Below are 19,018 nucleotides of genomic sequence, written 5' to 3'. Positions count from 1 at the left end.
AATGAAAAGAAATGAAGACAGCCTAAGAGACCTCTGCGACAACATTAAGCACAACAACATTCGAATTATAGAGGTCCCAGAGGGAGAAGAGAGAGAGAAAAGACCGGAGAAAATATTGGAAGAGATTATAGTCAAAAACTTCCCTAACATAGGAAAGGAAACAGCCACACAAATCCCGGAAGGGCAGCGAGTCCCATACGGGATAAACCCAAGGAGCAACATGCCGAGACACATAGTAATCAAATTGGCAAAAATTAAAGACAAAGAAAAATTATTGAAAGCAGCAAGGGAAAAACAACAAATAACATACTAGGGAACTCGCATAAGGTTAACAGCTGATTTCTCAGCAGAAACTCTACAGGACAGAAGGAAGTGGCATGACATATTTAAAGTGATGAAAGGGAAGAACTTACAACCAAGGTTATTCTACCTGGCACGTTTCTCATTCAGATTTGATGGAGAAATCAAAAGCGTTACAGACAAGGAAAAGCTAAGAGAATTCACCACCAAACCAGCTCTACAGCAAATGCTAAAGGAACTTCTCTAAGTGGGAAACACAAGAGAAAAATAGGACCTACAAAAACAAACCCAGGGCTTCCCTGGTGGTGCAGTGGTTGAGAGTCTGCCTGCTGATGCAGGGGACATGGCTTAGTGCCCCGGTCCGGGAAGATCCCACATGCCGCCGAGGGGCTGGGCCCGTCAGCCATGGCCACTGAGCCTGCGCGTCCAGAGCCTGTGCTCCACAATGGGAGAGGCCACAACAGTGAGAGGCCCGCGTACCGCAAAAAAAAAACCCAAAAAAACCCGAAAACAATTGAGAAAATGGCAATAGGAACATACATATGGATAATTACCTTAAACGTGAATGGATTAAATGCTCCAACCAAAAGACAGAGGCTCGCTGAATGGATACAAAAACAGGACCCGTATATATGCTGTCTACAAGGCACCCACTTCAGACCTAGGGACACATACAGACGGAAAGTGAGGGGATGGAAAAGGGTATTCCATGCAAATAGAAATCAAAAGGAAGCTGGAGTAGCAATACTCATATCAGATAAAATAAACTTTAAAATAAAGAATGTTGCAAGAAACAAAGAAGGATACTATATAATGATCAGGGGATCAACCCAAGAAAAACATATAACAATTATAAATATATATGCACCCAACATATGAGCACCTCAATAAATAAGGCAACAGCTAATAGCTACAAAAGAGGAAATTGACAGTAACACAATAATAGTGGGGGACCTCAACACCTCACTAACACCAATGGACAGATCATCCAAACAGAAAATTAATAAGGAAACAGAAGCTGTAAATGAAACGATAGACCAGATAGATTTAATTGATATTTATAGAATATTCCATCCAAAAACAGCATATTACACTTTCTTCTCAAGTGCACACGGAACATTCTCCAGGATAGATCACATCTTTGGTCACAAATCAAGCCTTAGTAAATTTAAGAAAATTGAAATCATATCAAGCATCTTTTCTGACCACAGTGCTTTGAGATTAGAAATCAATTACATGGAAAAAAACGTAAAAAACACAAACACATGGAGGCTACAGAATACATTACTGAATAACCAGGAGATCACTGAAGAAATCAAAGAGGAAATCAAAAAGTACCTAGAGACAAATGACAATGAAAACACGATGATCCAAAACCTATGGGATGCAGCAAAAGCAGTTCTAAGAGGGAAGTTTATAGCAATACAAGCCTACCTCAAGACACAACAAACATCTCAAATAAACAATCTAACCTTACACCTAAAGGAACTACAGAAAGAAGAACAAACAAAACCCAAGATTAGCAGAAGGAAAGAACTCATAAAGATCAGAGCAGAAATAAATGAAATAGAAACAAAGAAAACAGTAGCAAAGATCAATAAAACTAAAAACTGGTTCTTTGAGAAGATAAACAAAATTGATAAACCATTAGCCAGATTCATCAAGAAAAAGAGGGAGAGGACTCAAATCAATAAAATTAGAAATGAAAAAGGAGAAGTTACAACAGACACCACAGAAGTACAAACCATCCTAAGAGACTACTACAGGCAACTTTATGCCAATAACATGGACAACCTGGAAGAAATGGACAAATTCTTAGAAAGGTATAACCTTCCAAGACTGAAGCAGGAAGAAATAGAAAATATGAACAGACCAATCACAAGTAATGAAATTGAAACTGTGATTAAAAATCTTCCAACAAACAAAAGTCCAGGACTAGATGGCTTCACAGGTGAATTCTCTCAAACATTTAGAGAAGAGCTAACACCCATCCTTCTCAAACTCTTCCAAAAAATTGCAGAGGAAGGAACACTCCTAAACTCATTCTATGAGGCCACCATCACCCTGATAGCAAAACCAGAGAAAGATACTACAAAAAAAGAAAATTACAGACCAATATCACTGATGAATATAGATGGAAAAATCCTCAACAAAATACAAGCAAACAGAATCCAACAACACATTAAAAGGATCATATACCATGATCAAGTGGGATTTCTCCCAGGGATGCAAGGATTCTTCAATATACGCAAATCAATCAATGTGATACACCATATTAACAAATTGAAGAATAAAAACCATATGATCATCTCAATAGATGCAGAAAAAGCTTTTTGACAAAATTCAACACCCGTTTATGATACTCTCCAGAAAGTGGGCATAGAGGGAACCTACCTCAATATAATGAAGGCCATATATGACAAACACACAGCAGACATCATTCTCAATGGTGAAACACTGAATGCATTTCTTCTACGATCAGGAACAAGACAAGGATGTCCACTCTCACCACTATTATTCAACATAGTTTTGGAAGTCCTAGCCATGGCAGTCAGAGAAAAAAAAGAAATAAAAGGAATACATATTGGAAAAGAAGAAGTAGAACTATCACTGTTTGCAGATGACATGATACTATACATCGAAAATCCTAAAGATGTCACCAGAACACTACTAGGGCTAATCAATGAATTTGGTAAACTTGCAGGATACAAAATTAATGCACAGAAATCTCTTGCAATCATATACACTAAAGATGAAAAATCTGAAAGAGAAATTAAGGAAACACTCCCATTTACCACTGTAACAGAAAGAATAAAATACCTAGGAATAAACCTACCTAGGGAGACAAAAGACCTGTATGCGGAAAACTATAAGACACTGATGAAAGAAATTAAAGATGAAACCAACAGATGGAGAGATATACCATGTTCTTGGATTGGAAGAATCAGTATTTTGAAAATGACTATATTACCCAAAGCAATCTACAGATTCAGTGCAATCCCTATCAAATTACCAATGGCAGTTTTTACAGAACTAGAACAAAAAATCTTCAAATTTGTATGGAGACACAAAAGACACCGAATAGCTAAAGCAGTCTGGAGGGAAAAAAACGGAGCTGGAGGAATCAGACTCCCTGACTTCAGACTATACTACAAAGCTACAATAATCAAGACAATATGGTACTGGCACAAAAACAGAAACATAGATCAATGGAACAGGATAGAAAGCCCAGAGATAAACCCACGCACCTATGGTCAACTAATCTATGACAAAGGAGGCAAGGATATACAATGGAGAAAAGACAGTCTCTTCAATAAGTGGTGCTGGGAAAACTGGAGAGCTACATGTAAAAGAATGAAATTAGAACACTCACTAACACCATACACAAAAATAAACTCAAAATGGATTACAGACCTAAATGTAAGACCGGACACTATAAAACTCTTAGAGGAAAACATAGGAAGAACACTCTGACATAAATCACAGCAAGATCTTTTTTTGATCCACCTTCTAGAGTAATGGAAATAAAAACAAAAGTAAACAAATGGGACCTAATGACACTTCAAAGCTTTTCCATAGCAAAGGAAAGCATAAACAAGACAAAAAGACAACCCTCAGAATGGGAGAAAATATTTGCAAACGAATCAATGGACAAAGGATTAATCTCCAAAATATATAAACAGCTCGTGCAACTCAATAGTAGAAAAACAAACAACCCAATCCAAAAATGGTCAGAAGACCTAAATAGACATTTCTCCAAAGAGGACATACAGATGGCCAAGAAGCACATGGAAAGCTGCTCAACATCACTAATTAGTAGAGAAATGCAAATCAAAACTACAATGAGATATCACCTCACAGCAGTCAGAATGGGTATCATCAGAAATTCTACAAACAACAAATGCTGGAGAGGGTGTGACGAAGAGGGAACCCTCTTGCACTTGGTGGGAATGTAAATTGATACAGATACTATGGAGAACAGTATGCAGGTTCCTTAAAAAACTAAAAATAGAATTACCATATGATCCAGCAATCCCACTACTGGGCACGTACCCAGAGAAAACCATAATTCAAGAGGACACATGCACTGCAGCACTATTTATGATAGCCAGGACATGGAAGCAACCTAAATGCCCATCGAAGGACGAATGGATAAAGAAGAGGTGCTACATATATACAATGGAATATCACTCAGCCATAAAAAGGAATGAAATTGGGTCATTTGTAGAGACGTGGATGGATCTAGAGACTGTCATACTGAGTGAAGTAAGTCAGAAAGAGGAAAATAAATATCGTATATTAACACATATATGTGGAACCTAGAAAAATGGCACAGATGAACCGGTTTGCAGGGCAGAAATTGAGACACAGATGTAGAGAACAAACATATGGACACCAAGGGGGAAAGCGGCAGGGGGTCAGGATGGTGGTGTGATGAATTGGGGGATTGGGATTGACATGTATACACTGATGTGTATCAAATGGATAACTAATGAGAACCTGCTGTATTATTAAAAAAACAAAAACAACAACAACAACAACAAAAAACATTAATGAAACACTAAGGACACTATGAACCAAGAAAGTTTGGGATATAAATTAGAGGACAGATCAAGTGCTTAGGGATTCCAGTATCATATTTTAGTCTGCCTTGTGCATGCAGGAGAATAATACTGAAATTCAACCTTTGCTATGTTATAAGAATCTAGCTTATGTTTTTCTGAATGTCCTAGGAATTTTTTGTACACTGTCATCCAGATTTTTTGTTTCTCGGGATCCTGACATTCCTCTCTGTCAGTTTTGGTCATCATTCCGGCGAGGACTTCCCTGTTCATTCAAGAGCCTGTTCCTTATCAACTTCAGCATGTCATAACAAATTGGAGCATATCACTCAGGTGCTTAAAACCCTTTGAAGGCCCCTGCTGCTCCAGCATCAAGTCCCTGCTCTGCCTGGTAGACCAGGCCCTTCCAGTGGCCACCAGTGGGCTGCCTCCATGCCCTCCACAGTACAGCTGAAGACCGGTGGCTCCCCAAACTGCCTCACTCCCACAGGCCTCAGGCCTCTCCTCAAACCACAGCTCCAGGGAATGGCTCTTTCCACCCACCAACACTCTCCACTTGCCAACGCTTCCCATCTTTCAGAGGCCCCTGGAAGCCCCACCCCACCGAAGAGGGACATTTATCCACTCATGTCTCACCTCAGCTCTGCTATAATAGGAGTGACTTCAACAGCCTTCAAGAAATGTCAACAAGTGTCTATCAGACAAATGAACTTGTTTCTTCCTTCTATCACAAGGGTGAAATTATAGTAAAGAAACGACCTGAAGAACATTCCTTCTTGTTCAGAAACATGTCAAGAGATTTTTAACATGAAAAAAAGCATGATTAAAGGTCACCTTCAAAAAGAACCAGGAACAGCTCCATTCCCCAGTCCACACTTCCCCACACTCTCTACTATCAAGGGTTATCTTTTTTTTTTAATTTTAATCTCTTCCAACTGCTAGCCATAAATCTCATTTCCTTGCTTATGTAATCAAAATACATTTTCATGTTTATTGGTGATTTACAATGCTTTACACTGCTCATTCTGTCTTTTGTCTACCTTTTAAATTAGGCATTAATCTGTTCCTTACTGCTCAATTAGAAAGAAATATCACAATGTGCATATTAACTGTGTTATATACATTGCAAATATATTTCCCAGTTTGTTCTCTTACTTTCTAGCGAAGTCTCTGTTTGACTTTCATTAAGTCATATTTCTCAATTTTGTCCTTTATGGTTTCCGACCATAAACTTTTCTCATGTGAATATTTTATAAATTGTCACCTATATTGTCTTCAAGTACAATTAAGCCTTTTAACATTTTAAGGTTTAATCCATATAAAATTAATTCTGGTGAACAATATGAGTCAGGGGCCCAGCTTTCCCCTCTTCCCACCAAATGCTACCACTTGTCCCAACACTTTTTATTAAATAACACAATCCTTCCTCCACTGACTTGAGATGCCATTGGGACCCCATTACTTCTCAACATCCTTGGTGGAACTCCTTTAACCCACTGCTCCTTCACCCCACATTCCTTCACTGAACAGCATCCTCTACTTTTGTGGCTTTAACCATCACTTATAACTGATGACTTCTAAATACGTATTTCCAGGTATCTTCCCAGTTACTGTTTAACCATCTACTGGACAATTCCTTACTTATCTGCACAAATCCACTCAAATGAGGTCCTTCAGGAATGACAAAATATACAATTTTTTAATTTGTTTATTATTTTATTTTATCCAGCAGGTTCTCATTAGTTACCCATTTTATACATATTCGTGTATACATGTCAATCCCAATCTCCCAATTCATCACACCACCAAACCCCCACCCCTGCCATTTCCCCCCGCTGGTATCCATATGTTTGTTCTCTACATCTGTGTCTCAATTTCTGCCCTGCAAACCGGTTCATCTGTGCCATTTTTCTAGGTTCCACATATATGTGTTAATATACGATATTTATTTTCCTCTTTCTGACTTACTTCACTCAGTATGACAGTCTCTAGATCCAGCCACGTCTCTACGAATGACCCAACTTCGTTCCTTTTTATGGCTGAGTGATATTCCATTGTATATATGTAGCACATCTTCTTCATCCATTCGTCCTTCGATGGGCATTTAGGTTGCTTCCATGTCCTGGCTATTGTAAATAGTGCTGCAATGAACATTGGGTGCATGTGTCTTTTTGAATTATGGTTTTCTCTGGGTATATGTCCAGTAGTGGGATTGCAGGATCATATGGTAATTCTATTTTTAGTTTTTTAAGGAACCTGCATACTGTTCTCCATAGTATCTGTATCAATTTACATTCCCACCAAGTGCAAGAGGGTTCCCTCTTCGTCACACCCTCTCCAGCATTTGTTGTTTGTAGATTTTCTGATGATGCCCATTCTTCCTGGTGTGAAGTGATATCTCATGTAGTTTTGATTTGCATTTCTCTACTAATTAGTGATGTTGAGCAGCTTTCCATGTGCTTCTTGGCAAACTGTATGTCTTCTTTGGAGAAATGTCTATTTAGGTCTTCTGACCATTTTTGGATTGGGTTGTTTGTTTTTCTAGTATTGAACTGCATGAGCTGTTTATATACTTCGGAGATTAATCCTTTGTCCATTGATTTGTTTGCAAGTATTTTTCCCATTCTGAGGGTTGTCTTTTTGTCTTGTTTATGCTTTCCTTTGCTGTGGAAAAGCATTGAAATGCCATTAGGGCCCAGTTGTTTACTTTTGTTTTTATTTCCATTACTCTAGTAGGTGGATCAAAAAAGATCTCGCTGTGATTTATGTCAAAGAGTGTTCTTCCTATGTTTTCCTCTAAGAGTTTTATAGTGTCCGGTCTTACATTTAGGTCTGTAATCCATTTTGAGTTTATTTTTGTGTATGGTGTTAGTGAGTGTTCTAATTTCATTCTTTTACATGTAGCGCTCCAGTTTTCCCGGCACCACTTATTGAAGAGACTGTCTTTTCTCCATTGTATATCCTTGCCTCCTTTGTCATAGATTAGTTGACCATAGGTGCATGGGTTTAATCTCTGGGCTTTCTATCCTGTTCCATTGATCTATGTTTCTGTTTTTGTGCCAGTACCATATTGTCTTGATTATTGTAGCTTTGTAGTATAGTCTGAAGTCAGGGAGTCTGATTCCTCCAGCTCCGTTTTTTTCCCTCCAGACTGCTTTAGCTATTCAGTGTCTTTTATGTCTCCATACATATTTGAAGATTTTTTGTTCTAGTTCTGTAAAAACTGCCATTGGTAATTTGATAGGGATTGCACTGAATCTGTAGATTGCTTTGGGTAATATAGTCATTTTCACAATATTGATTCTTCCAATCCAAGAACATGGTATATCTCTCCATCTGTTGGTTTCATCTTTAATTTCTTTCATCAGTGTCTTATAGTTTTCCGCATACAGGTCTTTTGTCTCCCTAGGTAGGTTTATTCCTAGGTATTTATTCTTTTTATTGCAGTGGTAAATGGGAGTGTTTCCTTAATATCTCCTTCAGATTTTTCATCATTAATGTATACGAATGCAAGAGATTTCTGTGCATTAATTTTGTATCCTGAAAGTTTACCAAATTCATTGATTAGCCCTAGTAGTGTTCTGGTGACATCTTTAGGATTTTTGATGTATAGTATCATGTCATCTGCAAACAGAGATAGTTTTACTTCTTCTTTTCCAATATGTATTCCTTTTATTTCTTTTTTTTCTCTGACTGCCATGGCTAGGACTTCCAAAACTATGTTGAATAATAGTGGTGAGAGTGGACATCCTTGTCTTGTTGCTGATCGTAGAAGAAATGCATTCAGTGTTTCACCATTGAGAATGATGTCTGCTGTGTGTTTGTCATATATGGCCTTCATTATATTGAGGTAGGTTCCCTCTATGCCCACTTTCTGGAGAGTATTTATCATAAATGGGTGTTGAATTTTGTCAAAAGCTTTTTCTGCATCTATTGAGATGATCATATGGTTTTTATTCTTCAATTTGTTAATATGGTGTATCACATTGATTGATTTGCGTATATTGAAGAATCCTTGCATCCCTGGGAGAAATCCCACTTGATCATGGTATATGATCCTTTTAATGTGTTGTTGGATTCTGTTTGCTTGTATTTTGTTGAGGATTTTGCATCTATATTCATCAATGATATTGGTCTGTAATTTTCTTTTTTTGTAGTATCTTTCTCTGGTTTTGCTATCAGGGTGATGGTGGCCTCATAGAATGAGTTTAGGAGTGTTCCTTCCTCTGCAATTTTTTGGAAGAGTTTGAGAAGGATGGGTGTTAGCTCTTCTCTAAATGTTTGAGGGAATTCACCTGTGAAGCCATCTGGTCCTGGACTTTTGTTTGTTGGAAGATTTTAATCACAGTTTCAATTTCATTACTTGTGATTGGTCTGTTCATATTTTCTATTTCTTCCTGCTTCAGTCTTGGAAGGTTATACCTTTCTAAGAATTTGTCCATTTCTTCCAGGTTGTCCATGTTATTGGCATAGAATTGCCTGTAGTAGTCTCTTAGGATGGTTTGTACTTCTGTGGTGTCTGTTGTAACTTCTCCTTTTTCATTTCTAATTTTATTGATTTGAGTCCTCTCCCTCTTTTTCTTGATGAATCTGGCTAATGGTTTATCAATTTTGTTTATCTTCTCAAAGAACCAGTTTTTAGTTTTATTGATCTTTGCTACTGTTTTCTTTGTTTCTATTTCATTTATTTCTGCTCTGATCTTTATGAGTTCTTTCCTTCTGCTAACCTTGGGTTTTGCTTGTTCTTTTTTCTGTAGTTTCTTTAGGTGTAAGATTAGATTGTTTATTTGAGATGTTTGTTGTGTCTTGAGGTAGGCTTGTATTGCTATAAACTTCCCTCTTAGAACTGCTTTTGCTGCATCCCATAGGTTTTGGATCATCGTGTTTTCATTGTCATTTGTCTCTAGGTACTTTTTGATTTCCTCTTTGATTTCTTCAGTGATCTCTTGGTTATTTAGTAATGTATCGTTTAGCCTCCATGTGTTTGTTTTTTTTATGTCTTTTTCCCTATAATTGATTTCTAATGTCATAGTGTTGTTGTCAGAAAAGATGCTCGATATGATTTCAGTTTTTTTAAGTTTACTGAGGCTTGATATGTGACCCAAGATATGATCTCTCCTGGAGAATGTTTCGTGTGCACTTGAGAAGAAAGTGTAATCTGCTGTTTCTAGATGGAATGTCCTATAAATATCAATTAAATCTATCTGGTCTGTTGTGTCATTTAAAGCTTCTGTTTCCTTATTTATTTTCGTTTGGGGTGATCTGTCCATTGTTGTAAGTGAGGTGTTAAAGTCCCCCACTATTATTGTGTTACTGTCAATTTCCGCTTTTATAGCTCTTAGCAGTTGCTTTATGTATTGAGGTGCTCCTATGTTGGGGGCATATATATTTATAATTGTTACATCTTCTTCTTGGATTGATCCCTTGGTCATTATGTAGTGTCCTTCCTTGTCTCTTGCAACATTTTTTATTTTAAAGTCTGTTTTATCTGAGTATTACTTCTGCAGCTTTCCTTTGATTTCCATTTGCATGGAATACCTTTTTCCACCCTCTCACTTTCACTCTGTATGTTTCCCTAGGTCTGAAGTGGGTGTCTTGTAGACAGCATATATATGGGTCTTGTTTTTGTATCCATTCAGCAAGCCTGTGTCTTTTGGTTGGAGCATTTAATCCATTCATGTTTAAGGTAATTATCGATATATATGTTCCTATTACCCTTTTCTTAATTGTTTTGGGTTTGTTTTTGTAGGTCCTTTTCTTCTCTTGTGTTTCCTACTTAGAGAAGTTCCTTTAGCATTTGCTGTAGAGCTGGTTTCGTGGTGCTGAATTCTCTTAGCTTTTGCTTGTCTGTAAAGCTTTTGATTTCTCCTTCGAATCTGAATGAGATCCTTGCCGGGTAGAGTTATCTTGGTTGTAGGTTCTTCCCTTTCATCACTTTAAGTATATCATGCCACTCCCTTCTGGGTTGTAGCGTTTCTGCTGAGAAATCAGGTGTTAACCTTATGGGAATTCCCTTGTTTGTTATTTGTCATTTTTCCCTTCCTGCCTTCAATAATTTTTCTTTGTCTTTAATTTTTACCAATTTGATTACTATGTGTCTCGGAGTGTGTTTCTCCTTGGGTTTATCCTGTATGGGACTCTCTGGCCTTCCTGAACTTGGGTGGCTGTTTCCTTTCCCATGTTAGGGAAGTTTTTGACTATAATCTCTTCAAATATTTTCTCTGGTCCCTTCTCTCTTTCTTCTTCTGGGACCCCTATAATGAGAACGTTGTTGCGTTTATGTTGTCCCAGAGGTCTCTTAGACTGTCTTCATTTCTTTTCGTTCTTTTTTCTTTATTCTGTTCCGCATCAGTGAATTCCACCACTCTGTCTTCCAGGTCACTTATCCATTCTTCTGCCTCAGTTATTCTGCTGTTGTTTCCTTTTAGTGTAATTTTCATTTCAGTTATTGTATTGTTCATCTCTCTTTGCTTGTTCTTTAATTTTTCTAGGTGTTTGTTAAACATTTCTTGCATCTTCTCAATCTTTCTCTGCATTTTTTTCCAAGGTCCTGGATCATCTTCACTATCATTATTCTGAATTTTTTTTCTGGAAGTTTGCCTATCTCCACTTCATTTAGTTGTTTTTCTGGGGTTTTGTCTTGTTCCTTCATCTGGTACATAGCCTTCTGCCTTTTCATCTCATCTATCTTTCTGTGAATGTGGTTTTAGTTCCACAGGCTGCAGGATTGTAGTTCTTCTTGTTTCTGCTGTCTGCCCTTTCTCATTAATGTTCTTATAGTACCCCCAGGTCAAAAGAAGTAACCTAACAGTTCTTTTTATGAAGTAGTAGGTCCAGTCAAATTAATGAGTATTTATGACCTGACACTTTAGTAGCAGTGTGAGAAAATAATGCATATCAACGTAAAGGAAATAATATCTTTATTTTATTCTTGAGAAGCCACATATATGTTCCTGTTTGGGTACTGCACAGCTTCTCACACCTTGGAAACAGATTGGGCACTGCCACTCTTGTTTCCACCTCTACATTGATTTTTGGTTGGTACTTGTGTTTTATCACAGCATCCAGCAAGCCTTCCCTGCCACTTCACAAAGATATGACGTCATTGAGAGGAATGTGGCATGACCTAGTGTTGAAACCAAACTACCTTTAGCTATGGGTTCACATAGTGTTGGATAGAGGTCACTGTGTTTCCTCTGAAATTTTAAAATATGCTATGGTACCCCAGTTCATTTGCTTCTGTGCCTTGTGTCACCTTAGTGCATGGTTTGGGAATTACAGCTCGAACTTAGCTTCCCAGTGTTGGCAGTACTTGGGTTAGTGGTGAAGCCTGGCAATCAGAGCATGGTGTGCAGACATATACATATTCATTTACATCTTGGTGTTCACTCACCTGTCAGCCAGCTTGAGCTTCGAGTGCTGAGGACCAGGATCTGTACTTGGACACTGATGGGGTGCGGGGAAGGGGAAGTGCCTTACAGTGAACAGGGAGACAGCATTTCCTCTTAAGGAGCTTATAGTCTGTTGGAGGAATTACAGAATTGGAAAGAGATCAGCAAACTTTCTAGTAGGGGCCAGGTCGTCAGTATTTTAGGTTTGCTGACCTTGCAGTCTCTGGGGAATCTGTTCAGTCCCAACATGAGGATGTGAAAGCAGCCTTGGGCAGTATGTAAACAAATGGGTGTGGCTCTGTTCTAGTAAAACTTTATTTACAAAAGCAGAGGTGGGTCGAATCTGGCCCACAGGTCACAGTTTGTGCAACCTCTGTAATAGAGATGTAATTAAAGTGTCATGGAAGCAGAAGAAGGAGCATCAGACCTTTGGGGAACGGGAGGGTATCACAAAGGTGATAATGAGCTCTTCCTGACTCCCACCAGCAGTCTCCCAGGTGAATTGAGGAGAGGGTGGCAGAAAGGAGTACAGAGGGAACTCCAGGCAGAAGGGAAAACGTGCAAATGTAAAGAGTCATGAAGGGGTCCAGCAGCTTGGAGAATGGAATCAATTTTAGTGTAACCTGGAATGAGATTGGAGGGGAGGCACAGGGCTTCTTTCCTGGGTTAAAAGTTTCATGGATCATTTTTCTCATTTTTGGTTTTCTGCCTCATTTTTTTGGTGAATCATGTCCTCTAGTAGTCTCCAGAGAATGGCTGCAAGGAAGAAATATCTTTGGAGATCTGGCATGTCTTTATAAAATGTATTTTATTCTCTCACTTAATTAATAGTTTGAGTATAGAAGTCAAGCGTGAAAGTGATTTTCACTTGGCTTTTGGAAGACGTTCTCTTTAGCTTTCAGTGCTAAGAAGTCTGTGTTTTCCTCTCCTCCCTGCCTCCCCTCTCCTCCCCCAGAGTGTTTACTGACCACACACCCAGTATCTCCTGTACACCCGTGGCCCGCTCTGGAGATAGTGCCGTCACCTTCCCCGTGTGACAGTAGAGGGTTCGTGGGGCTCACAGGGCAGTCGCAGAGTCCTGGCTCAGGGAGCTGCTCCCACGTTGCGCTCATTCCTGGGCCCTGGGTGGGACCTCCCCCTCCCCCTCCCTGGAAGCTTTTCAGAGCTTCTTTTACACAGTTATTATGGGTGCTGTACTGTGGAAGGAGTCTTTTTAAATTCATTGTGCTGGGTACTTGGTGGCATCTTTGAGGACTAGATTTTTTCAGTTGAATATGGATTCTGTCTATGTTCTTGTTATTGCAGTTGTCTCTTAATCGGTCTCCTTTAAACACCACTTCCTTCAAGCTTCCCTCTTCCTTCAAACCTTTACGTCTCCCTACACAGTCTGGTCTCCATCTGCCTTCCCAAACTGAGCTTTCCAGTCCGGCCAGGTTGGGGTTTTCCATAGGTACATCTCTCATTTTACTTAAATCCCCACACTTCACTTTAATAATACAATAGAGTCTACCTACCTGCAACGTTTCTGTTCCTGGAGAGCATTCCTCAGAGGGCAGTGCTTGAGGAACTTAAGCTCTTGTGAGTAGGAGGATAGGAGTGGGGAGTGGAATTAGGAGAGTGGTTGCTGGTCAGAGTTTTTTAATGATTTTTATGTTCCCTAACAGGAAACAGTGAGGAAAAAAAAAAAGGGACACTATGGAGGTGGGACTCGGCAGTAGGACACTGTCTGCTTTCCCACCTGGTTGCTCGGGGTGACCACCCAGGCACCTCCTCTCCTATAGGCTCAGCGAACTACTTGCACATTTATTTTGCTGTGCTGTGATTAAGCAGCTTTTCTCCTTCCAGTGTTTCATTCCTTTGTGTGTTAATGGCAAGGGAGTTACCTCACTGTGGCGACAAGAATAGAGGCTCGGAATGAAGATGCTTTGGGTCGTCTTTGCTCACCCCTCTGTGCCTGAGCAGGTGTTTCTCAAGCCCCCTTCCAGGCCGGAGTAGATTCTCACCAGCAGAACGCGCTCACTCACTCTCTGTCATGTTCCTACTCCCTCTCTGCCCACCTGTCTCCCCTCCACCCCCCGAAAAGAGAAAACAAGCGTAACAACTAAACAAAATACAGCAGGACTGCAGCTTCTGGCGCTCCTCTGCCTTCAGCTTCACTTTTCTCCACTCTTTTTTCTAACTGCTGTATCCTCAGCAGAAAAGTCCAGAACCTCACGTAGCCTAGAGGCAGAACTGTCAAAGCCGATGAGAAAGCAAACAGAGCACCTGTGTGCCCACTTTCAAGGGAGGGACCACGCTTATGTGGTTGGTGGCTGAGCCCTGGCCGCTCAGACGCCTAAGACAGAGGGCAGGATACACGCAAAGACACAAGAACTAACAAGCAGAAGACAAATTTTTTTCTTTGTGTTCAACAATTTTATACGTTGGTTCTGCATGATCAGTTTTCCTAAACTGAAGGATTTATTGACATTTTTGAATCCTTTAAAATAATTACATTGAGCAGGATACGAACCTGGTAGCCCTTGGGCAGGATGCAGCCTGAAGGCGTATTTTGTTTGGCCTTTAGAATGTATAAAAATATGAGTTAGTTGCTTATGTTTACAGATTTGAGTATTTCATGTAAAATCCCAGATTTCTACCTAGTCTTGAAAAAGGAAAATCTGGCAAAGCAAGGCCCATTGCTGCCACCTTTAGAGCAGGTGGCTGTCCCCACCAAGGACACAGGGCTCTGGTTGGCACCTGCCTGAGTAGTTTCTTCCCTGTCTCACCCCTTTAGAAATTTACATTTGCATTCTTCTGATGTCAAAAGACAGCTACTCTAATTTTGAAAATTAGCTCCTGAAATTTGATAAAAATGTGCTTTCCTCTAAAGAATAAGCCATTGGTGGGAAAAAAGTAAGTTCTGACAATGCATCTATCAGGAGGGAGCAGGGACAAGTTTTATGGGTCCCTGCTTTCCTGGAGGTGCACGGGAGGGCTCTGTTCATGCATTGTTCCGGCCTCAAATAAGTCCATTTGATAGAGGAGTCAGATCTATTACAAGCATAATATAATATGGCCTAGTGACTTGCTCAAAGTTTTCCGTGTAAATGTTACAACAAGAAAGTCCTCTTTATCATCTTGCCTGTTTTTAGGTAAGCTGGCCTTGGCGACAGTGCCACTGATTGTTCTGTTCCCAAGCACCCCACCCTGACCCTCGCAGACCTGCTCAGTCATGTCCCTCATGGGTGGGGCTGGCACTGTTGGCACAGTGCTGCTGGCGCTGCTGACCTTGTGCTTGCGCCTGCCAGCAGGAACGGAATATCCCAACGTAACTTGGGGAGGTCTCTCCTAGGTACTCTGGGCAGAGCTTGCCTCCGTGCCACTCCGGTTGAGGCTGAAGCTGGGGAGGTTGGCGGGGGGTGGATTAAGTGATCCGCACTCAGTCACACCGCTAATTAGTAACGGAGCCAGGATGAGAGCCTTAGTCCACAGTACCCAGTCCCGAGCTCATCCTCAGCTGCCCTCATCCCCCGCCTGCCACTTCATGGGACACACTCCTCTTTTCTGGACAACTGTAAACTTGTAGTGAGGGATTGTCTCATTTCAAGATAATGTTTAGACAGTCAGTGAATATGGTTTCTGATTATTTTGGTCACGGTTTGGTCTCCTTTATTAAGTTATTCCTGTACACGCCATGTAATTCTATAACTTTAGCAATTGGCATTTTAGACTTTCCATGAATACATTTTCATTTTAATAAGTAAGCTCTGTGAAACTGTGATTGACTAGGAAATTATTCATCCAGAAAATAATTGTGAACACTTTTGAAATGTATGCTTGTGCCTCGTGTATGTTTGGTCATGATCATTTGTGCTATTGGGATTCACTTCCCAGGTTTGTGACAGTGCTCCGCAGTAGCCAGGCAGCCATCTTGCTGTTTGCTTTCACTAAGAAGCATGTTTCTTGAATCCTCTTGTGGGGTTCCAGTTATCTAGATGTTCGATCACCTTTCCTTTTTCAAGTTCCTGTTTCTCATATCTCTTCTCACATTTTCTATTTCTGTCTTTTGTGTATTCTGAAAGATTACTCAATGTTTTATCTGTCATTAGAAATCTTTTACTATCAGTCAGTGTATGTAATGTGTAAGAGTTATTTTTATTTCTGATTATTCCTTTTTCATTGCATCCTCTTCTTGTTTTTATGACTGTGCCATGCCCGCTCAGAGAGTACTATTTAGAGGTGATTTTCTTTTTGTTTTTCTTTTTGTTTTTTACTTTTCCTATTTCTCACATTATCCCTATTTCCTCTGGGAGTAATCTTTATTTTCCTTTTGGTGATCCTGTTTATCCTGAATTTCCCTTCAATGATTTAGGCTTTCTTATATGTTTTATGATCCTTAGTTGTCTATTCCAGTATAAAAATGAGGCAATATTAGGTCTGACAAGGAGTTTTCAGCACATTCGGAGGACTTGTTGTCTGGCAAGCTTCATTCAACAACAGTGGATGCGAACATCATTACTCGGAGGAATCCCTCAGGGTCAGGTGTGGAAGGCTTTCCTCTTTGACACCCATGTCTTTGTTAGCTGCTCTGTGTCCTCAACAATTCTTTTATGTTCTGTAGGAGAACATTTCTGTTGGGAGTGGGGTGTAGGAGCGTGTCAGAGTTGACTTCTATAAACAAATCTTGGAATCCTTGAGCTTCAGCCCATGAATCACTGCATCTTCCTTCACGCACGCACAGAGGATTTAAGTGGCACCATATCCATCCAGTATTGTTTTTCCACCAAATCTAGTAGTCATGTTTGCCTTCTCTCTTCTCCCTATACCTCATATAATACACAAAGTACACTTACAGCACGTATATGTTGTTGGCACTATTCCAAGTGCTTTGCATATATTTACTCATTTAATCTTCACAACAAACTTATGAGAAAAATACAGTTATCATCCCTGCTTTACAGATGGGGAAACCAAGGCACAGAGCGGTTAAGGTTACACAGTAGGTGCAAAAGCTGCGATTCAGAGCCTGTGTTTTTAACCACCACTCTGTCCTGACTATAATGGATTGATAAGACCCTCCATCTCTTGTACAGATCCTGAATCTGACCACCTATCACCACCTCCACTCTTGAAAACCTTAGCAGAGGGTCCTCACCACTGATTATTTCATATGGACTCCGGTTCCTCTGCCTCTCTTCTCCCCTAGAGTCCGTTCTCCATGTAGCAGCTAGAGAAATCTTCCCAAAGTACAGATCGGTTCATGGATCTCCCCTGATTAAAACACTCCAGCGGCTGCTGCTCATCTCGACCTGTTAAAGCCCTTATCCTTTTGATGACCAAAGGCCCTCTGTGGCCTGGCCAGCCCACCTCCTGTCAGCCCCTCTTCCTGACCTTTGAACCTGGTAAGCTGTCCTTGTCTTAGGTCCTTGTATTTGCTCTTGCTACTCTTTCCCTGATCTTACCATGTCAGTCTTCTCATCAGTCAGATCCCAGCTCAGATGCTAGAACTTCACTCACACACTGTCATGCACATTGACTTACTCGAGTTTTTAAAGTTCGTATCAGGACCTTACTTGTTTATGTATGTGTCTCTAGAACTAACGTCTAAGCTCCTTGAGGGCAGGGACTTCGTCTAGCTCGGTGTTGCACCTTTGGTGCCTGGAGCAGGGCCTGGCACTCGCCAGGCTGATGGGTATGTTGGGCTGACCAATGCCTCCCTCCACTGAAGCCCCTCCCTACCACCCACCAGATGCAGTCACCGCTCGTCTGCGCGCTCTCAGTTTTCAACAGAAATGTGTTGAAATCTCTCGTCTACTGATAGTCCCTTCCCCGTTATAGTTGTTGAAGTGTTTGTTACACTTTAGTCATTTGTATGTCATTGTCAATATTTTTGTCACATCTGCAATCCCCCATATGTGATTAATGACCCTAATTTTTTCTTTAAACTATTTAAATTTATGTAAAATAGAAACTTAATATCACAGTGTACATGGAAAAGAAAACCAACATTACTTGTCATGAAGAAGTGACTATAAAAGTTAATATATACTAATTAAAATTAAAAATGCCATCTCACATATCACTTAAAATTGTCAAAACCTCAGTTTTATGCACTGCTTTTCTATACTCTAGCAGTACTGGAGTGTTGATAAAATGTGCTCAGTTACAATCTTGAATTTGAAGCCTATCCTGACCCTATAATGGATCCCGGAACAACAGCTGTGTCCGATTGTCACATCTCCTAAAGCCAGGGTAGCTGAGTCTGGTGTCTCCATGGCTTTAATGTGCAGCATGTTTTGGTGTTTGTCAGTATCCATTTTCAGTGTTGATGTGCACAGGATAAGGAGTGTCCTTGGACCAGTTTGAACACCATTTGAAATTCTTCTCCTCATGCAGAACTGACTACATTGCACAGATGATGGACATTTCCTTATGTTTGAAACGACCATCCTGGATGGGGGACAGTAAAAGAATGAGGATGACTTCAAATTTCCAGTGGCTCTTATTAACAGTTCTTCTTCTATATTTAATGAATCAAGTAAACAGCCAGAAAAGAAGTAAGTGCATCAGAGTCAGAGAAAATGAACTGATTGCAATGTCATTACTGTTTTGCTTAAGAAGCGATCTTGAGACTTTATTGAACGCTTCAGGTTGTGGTTAAAATCCATTTCTATGTCATTTTTTTTTCATGTACTTCTAGTTTCTTTTAAAAAGGCCCATAAAGATAGATCTAAGTAGTCTTTCCCCATTAAAAAATTAAGGTATAACTTATATACAGTAAAA

At 39.9% G+C, this 19,018-nt stretch overlaps 1 protein-coding gene across 1 annotated transcript in view; it reads left to right on the top strand.

The window, feature by feature from the left end:
• The window catches only part of LIFR (LIF receptor subunit alpha), an 82,587-nt gene that overhangs the window by 11,575 nt on the left and 51,994 nt on the right, over positions 1-19,018 (top strand). The window contains exon 2 of the mRNA XM_060146032.1: positions 18,632-18,792. Coding sequence (XP_060002015.1) covers positions 18,651-18,792 — 142 coding nt within the window. The 5' untranslated portion in view covers positions 18,632-18,650. The remainder of the gene's footprint in view (positions 1-18,631; positions 18,793-19,018) is intronic.

The sequence above is a fragment of the Lagenorhynchus albirostris genome, chromosome 3 (genome assembly GCF_949774975.1).
Source record: "Lagenorhynchus albirostris chromosome 3, mLagAlb1.1, whole genome shotgun sequence".
NCBI classification, from domain to species: Eukaryota; Metazoa; Chordata; class Mammalia; order Artiodactyla; family Delphinidae; genus Lagenorhynchus; species Lagenorhynchus albirostris.
Note: the sequence above shows the minus strand (reverse complement) of the source record. Positions and strands in the feature narration are given on the sequence as shown.